The sequence below is a fragment of the Nilaparvata lugens genome, chromosome 13, assembly GCF_014356525.2.
Source record: "Nilaparvata lugens isolate BPH chromosome 13, ASM1435652v1, whole genome shotgun sequence".
Taxonomy (NCBI): Eukaryota; Metazoa; Arthropoda; class Insecta; order Hemiptera; family Delphacidae; genus Nilaparvata; species Nilaparvata lugens.
In genome coordinates this window covers 27,230,642-27,237,110 of record NC_052516.1, presented here as the reverse complement: position 1 = coordinate 27,237,110, position 6,469 = coordinate 27,230,642, and the positions used below count along the sequence as shown (strand labels likewise).

Here is a 6,469-nt window from a genome sequence, read left to right as displayed (position 1 = left end):
ATACTGGCAAATGAAGAGGTGATCCCAATCTCTTTGAATAGGCCTTTACTAATGATCCTACTTGCAGCAAACCTCATTGTACGGAGTGCTTTCTGGATGAAGAATTACATCCCTTCACTGCTTCCTCACAGAAGTAGTACGTACTTTTTATTATTGTGAAAGAGAGAATGATACGGCATCACAAAACCCTCCCTGTCTAACACTTGTCTGAGCTTTTTTAGCTGGCATATAATTATTCTTTAACTGGTACGTTATCCTGGATAGCTTCCGGCACACTTCAGACAAATTGTGACTCTATTTCAGCATTTCATCCAGTCAGAAACCAAGCAGCTTGACTAGCTCTGTTCTGCCTCCTGTCGTCTCAAATAAGACTGTTTGTCTTGTCGTTTTCATTCAGTTTGAGTCTATTCGCAGAGAGTCACTTTTTGCATCACATAAGTTAGTTGTTCTGCAGACATCATACTTGCCTAGCCACTTGTTGGACCTCTGGCAGTTCAGTGATATCTTACTATACTTAGTTGTATACTTGTAGTTATCCCACTTGAAGCCTTACAGCCGTGGTCGTCATCTGTAAATGTCACTGCCTCCTCGGTTGCTGTAAAGTCTTCATGAGAAGAATGAAAAGCATTGTTATAATGCTGAGCCCTGTTGAACACCATGCTTACTCCCTAATCCTTGAGGCTGCTCCCTCCAGTGAGACAGCCTGCCTTCTTTTTTGTGGTTAGTTTGTTCTTTAGCACAGTTCCCCTTGAGCTCTACTTCTCAAGTTTTTCTATTAGAATCCCATGCGGCACGCAATCAAATGCCTTACTCAATTCACACATTGTGAGGGCTAGGGCTTCACCACCCCCAAATGCACTCACCTCTATTCTGCTGGCCAGCTGAGCAATGTACTGGTGGTTGAGCGCCCATTTCTAAAACCGTGCTTAGATGATTTTTATTCCCCTCCAGGAATTATGTGAGCTGCACTCTTATTTCTATTTCTATAACCTTGGACATTATTGGCACTAAGGATATCGGTCTGAAATTTGCTGAAATGCTGGTGTCACCTTTCTTGTGAATGGGTACTGTTATCGAAGTTTTTATTAGACCTGGAAACCTTCCCACTCTGAGACAATCGCTTTGCCATTGGTCTTGAGATTATGAAAGCTGTTGACTTCAGCACAAATGTTGATAGGCCTTGGATGTCCTGTCTTTTAGAGTTTTTTTAGTCCTCTAATGATAGTTTCTATCCTTTTAAGGTTCCTCTCCTTCCACACATTAATACTGACCTTCTTGAAAGTTGGTGCCACAGACCAGTTCATGGTTATTTGTTTCAACTGGGTTATTCAACACTTTCCCGGCAGCCCAGTTTCAACTTACACTTATCCTATTATTAGCTGGACGCCCGAATATTTGGGGTTGAACTGCTACCCAAAAGAGAGCTGAAAGTAATAAATTAGTGAAAACTAAATCCTATTATGAACTTACGGCGCACATTTTATTAATTACGGCAGCTTACTTACCCCTTAGCTCTACAGGTCGCTACAACCCTTGGCCTCCCTCACAAAGCCTCTCCATCTCTCCCGATCGACTGCCTGCCTTTTCTTACTTACTTGTTACTTACTTACTTACATTTTTCCAGTTTTGAACTCCAAGCGTTCTCAAATCATGCTCAACATCATCTGTCCATCTATTCCTTGGCCTTCCTTTTCTTCTTCTATTATATATTCTTTCCCTCCATATACATTTGGCAATTGGCACCCATTCTCAGCAAGTGCCACATCCACCTAATTCTGCCAGCTTTAATAAATCGGACGATGACTTACTACATGACATACTACAGGCCTGACTAATGCCTTATATAATTTCATTTTTGTAGCTCTGGACAATAGTCGAAACTTGAATAATTCTAAACTAGCATAGAACGACCTGCCATGATTCGATTACTTATCTCAGCTGTGACTCTCCCACTACTCGCCACAAGCGTTCCTAGGTATACAAAGTCTTCCACCTGCTGAAATATGCAGTGCCCAATTTTCATGTTCCTAGCTCACCCTCTTACCACTGCTGGTGACACTCGTAAATACTTCGTTTTTGCCTCATTTATCTTCAGCCCCATTGGCTCACCATTATTTACCAATAACGTGAAGGCTTCTCTCAGTGCTGGCACAGTTCTTGCTATTATGACCAGATCATCTGCGAACGGCAGCTACCTATTAATAAAGATATCCACTCAAACTAAAGCTAGGTACTTAAACTACCCTACGATAATTGTTATCTTTAGGGGTAACTTTCAAACGATAATACATATATCAAATTAATCATGATGCATTTTGTTACAGTTTGACCACAATGACTGAAAACTGCGATCCCATCAGTCTGCTGGAGTCCAGAGTAGACGCGCTAGAAAAGAAAGTATTCGGAAACGAGAGCGTCGACAACTTCGATACATCGAATAGTGTCGTCGATCTACTACTCAAAAACCAGACACTGATATCAACGGCAGTTTCGAGTCGAGAGAAGATTAATACTTTCGTGAAACGTATCGATTTCCTGGAGCAGATCTTGGATCCAACCTATGAGGACAGTCTGGTCGACCGTAATGCAAAAGTTGAAGTTGTGCTGATGATGGTGAACGAGTTCCAGGAGACCATTGAGAGGCTGAAAATGTTGCAGGATATGATTGATGTGCTCGAGAGCGAGAAGATTAGAAGTGTTCCTCAGGTAATATGCAATATGCAAAAATATACTTTTACAATCATTTCAGAAATATAGATGGTTTAGTCATGAGAATAAATTAGTCACTCATATTGTTGGACAATGCAAGAAAAATAGAGCGCATGCACACTTCTATATTCTCACACTCATCATTCATATTCTCATAACTGAACAAACAAACATGCCCTGCTATTTAATGAACTTTTTTTTTGCTGCTGGGCTGAAACCTTGTACCAGATACCTTGAAAAACGATTGGTTCTGTCACCTGGTCATATGGGACATATATATGAATCATATATTTATCTCATATTGATCAGGATTTTAGAGTTTTAAATTATAGTTTTTTCCCCTTACATATTTGGTGTAGGCACATCGTGCTTACATATTTGGTGGAGGTTTCTCTTGCCGTTCCCATACTTGCTTACATATTTTGGTGGAGGCTTCTCCCGCCGTTCCACAACTTGCTTACAGTTCTTAAAAAAAATAACTGATTTAAAATAGGCAGAATAATGTAAGTCTGCCAATTTGTGAGCACTTCCATAAGATCCAATCGTTTCTGTTTATGCTCAGCGAAACAAAAATTCTCTCTAAAACAATGATAATAGATTTTTGATTATTTTGGTGAGTCAATAAACTGAAACTCGAGAAAGTGATGATCTCAAACTCGTATCTAATAATAAAAATACTGAGGGTGATGCCCACATAAGCTCTTAGACTTGTGCGTGGGTAATGAGTGAGAGGGATGATGATGAAAGATTAGGTAATAGGGACCGACGGCTTATCCTCTCCTCCAAAATACGAAAATCAAATCGATGAGCAGCCTTCTCTCAGCTCTAGATAACTAGCTGGATAATAATTCATTTCAACCTCCTTGCTATGACAGTTATCTTGTAAAAATCATTACAAATAGATCAATTATCAACTGCTACTTTGGGTCTATTAATCAATCATTATCACCCAAGTCAATAAAAAATGTAAGTTATTCGTAAAAAATTGACGAAAATTCTACTCTTTCTAAACCTGACCGTAATGTCAGGCCAATAGTTCCATTACTTCTTCTTCCTCCTCAGTCTTCTTTTTCAGCTGTTTTCTTCTTCTCCCCCTCTCTTAAGAAAATTCTCCTTGAACCCTTCAGCTTCTTAATTATTATTGATGTACGTTTTCATGTAAATAAACTAGTGAATCCAATAATCTGTTCTTGTTGGTGATCCAGACATACCACTGGTCACATAGGGAATGGCTTATCGAGTTTCTAATATATCTAAAAAAATTTAAATGTACGATTTTATCGTAATTTGTAGGTGAGAAGCAGACTGGACAGGTTACAAACATTGGTAGTCGATCTGGCTGAGAAAACACAGGAGACCAACGAAAAGATCAAAGAGCTGGCAGTCTGCTATGCACAAATTATGAACTCTTTCACCAAGGCCTTTTGTCAAATCGACAGCGCCCTCAAACAAATGGAGATTGAGGCCAACCCGAGAAAAGTGTATGATTAACTTACAGGTAATTTATTGTTAATGTTAATAAGTAATATTATTTTATTGTAACTTGATGTATGTATCATGTTTTTCATTTTAAATAAACTGTGATTGTAACTCTACAATAGTTGAATTCGTTTGAACACCACCATTCGCTGCACAAATTAACTGAGCAAATTTTAATTATATCCTGATTAATTCAAATACCTTATATTATATTCAACAAGAAAAATCTTTTCTTGTTTTAATAATAATTCAATTTTGGAATTTTAGGTTGAAGATTTCACAAGATTACTACAATATTCCCCAGAATATTTCGTTCGTGTTCGTTGCTTTTTGTCTTTTATATTGACTTATCAATTATAAATCAGCATTATTTAATTGGCAGTTTTAAGTGAAAACTGTTGATGTGTTGCTGAACAAATTTTATTATTAAACGAAAATCCAAATTAAATGCTGTAATTCAAGCGGCGCTTACCGCTTACCAAGTGGCGCTTGAATAGTAGCGCTCATCGAATTTCCATCTAGCTGTTTACCCTGTTGTCAATATTTGCAGTAGCAGACACTATTCAAGCGCCACTTGGTAAGCGGTAAGCGCCGCTTGAATAGTAGCTTACCAAGCGGCGCATGAATAGTAGCGCTCATCGAATTTCCATCTAGCTGTTTACCATGTTGTCAATATTTGCAGTAGCAGAAGTCTTCGGGGTGAATTACAGCATTTAATTTGGATTTTCGTTTAATAATAAAATTGTTGAATCATTAGCATTTGAATAGTTCATCTCAGTAATTTCCATCTGTATTCTGAACATATCTATCAATCTGTATAATTAAACTAATCTGATCAATCTAAAGAATTAAATTAAAGGTCCAATTTTTAAGCGAAGATTGTAACCGCGCTGCAACTGCCATAAGTTGCTATAGGTTATATAGTCGACATAAAATCGTAGAGTCATCGCTTAGGAATGGGACCTTGAGGTACAGAAAAAGTGTTGGTCAACCAATCTGTCCTATCATTTCCACGTGAATCCCGGCGTATGATAGGACAGATTGGTTGACCAACACTTTTTCTGTACCTCAAGGTCCAATTCCCAAGCGACGACTCTACGATTTTATGCCGACTAATATAACAAATCAAATTGACGTGATGGCTTTGATAAGCTTTTCAATTAATTTGTACCCTGCTGGTTTGAAAACAACACAATTGGTTCTTATGAGAGTGTTTATACAGATTCATTCTACCAATAGGCAAACACTCCAATAAGAAACAAGATCAGTCACGCCAATTGACTATATTACCAATGTAATGCCATCAATATTAAATTCAGGAGAATGGAAAATAAAACAACGTATTCTAGCGTAAAATTTATCGATTAAAACGTACATTTTCGATGATGGATTTCTAGAAATGAATAAATATATTAGAACATTTCGAATTGACATAAAAATTACTGTACGGTACATAAAATATTAGAATCTCTGCAACGTTTTCGTAGCTTATCTATGTACTTATCAAAAACGGTTTGTTTTATGTTTATTAGAAAGGAGTTGATTCTCTCTAAACCTAGGGATGGATTGACTAGCCTTCCATCCTTATCTATTTTTATAGATATCATTCAATTTTCTAAAGAAAACTATGTGCCGGTTGCACAAAAGCCGGTTAAATTTTAACCGTGATTAATTCCACGAGAACCAATATGAGAAGCAGTCTTTTCAAAAACGCCTCTGGTTCTCGTGGAATTAATCACGGTTAAAATTTAACCGGCTGTTGTGCAACCGGGCCTAAAACCATCATGAATGGTGTTATCTATACAACATAAAATAAATGAAATATAACAATTGAAATTAATCACACTATCCGCAATGAGTAATACACCTATAATATAGCTCGAAAAACAACAGACTTATAAGTAAGTTCATATGGCTGGCAGTCGAAGAGACGAACAGTGAGTTAGCAGGTGTATCAGGCTGGTGCTGGGCCCAGTTCCAACAATACATATGCGGATCAGGAGCGACTATTCGGTCCAGTGTGTAACGCAACATAAAATCAGGTTCCAGGATATGTTTAAAAATCGATTTACAATGGGAGGTTCCAATTTTTGAGCTCAGTGCTATTTATGAGGAATACTTACAGTTAAAAGAGAATCAGTAACAAAAAATATTAAACAATAGTAAGTAAAAACAAAATACTTTTTTACTATATCAGACCTGAGCCAACCAGGTCACTCGATATTATTATTATTTATATACTATAGTCAGTTATTAACCTGAAGATTGTAACAATCTAAAT

The 6,469-nt window shown here is 37.5% G+C and overlaps 2 protein-coding genes across 2 annotated transcripts in view; one reads left to right on the top strand and one right to left on the bottom strand.

Annotated features, from left to right (window-relative positions):
• The window catches only part of LOC120354120 (importin-13-like), a 21,171-nt gene extending 20,259 nt beyond the window's left edge, over positions 1-912 (bottom strand). The window contains exon 1 of the mRNA XM_039440408.1: positions 864-912. Coding sequence (XP_039296342.1) covers positions 864-912 — 49 coding nt within the window. The remainder of the gene's footprint in view (positions 1-863) is intronic.
• A 1,388-nt stretch (positions 913-2,300) lies between these two features.
• On the top strand, positions 2,301-4,303 carry LOC120348908. The gene is made up of 2 exons (XM_039440207.1): positions 2,301-2,706; positions 4,003-4,303. Exons 1-2 carry the CDS (start codon positions 2,335-2,337, stop codon positions 4,198-4,200), a joined length of 570 nt encoding a protein of 189 aa, XP_039296141.1. The 5' UTR covers positions 2,301-2,334; the 3' UTR covers positions 4,201-4,303.
• The last annotated feature ends 2,166 nt before the right edge of the window (positions 4,304-6,469 follow it).

What these genes read in the sequence shown, in the direction of transcription:
- LOC120348908 (XM_039440207.1), top strand. Translation starts at nt 2,335, where the DNA reads ATGACTGAAAACTGCGATCCCATCAGTCTGCTGGAGTCCAGAGTAGAC. An exon ending in AGATTAGAAGTGTTCCTCAG is followed by an intron (nt 2,707 to 4,002) that starts GTAATATGCAAT and finishes CGTAATTTGTAG; the next exon opens with GTGAGAAGCAGACTGGACAG.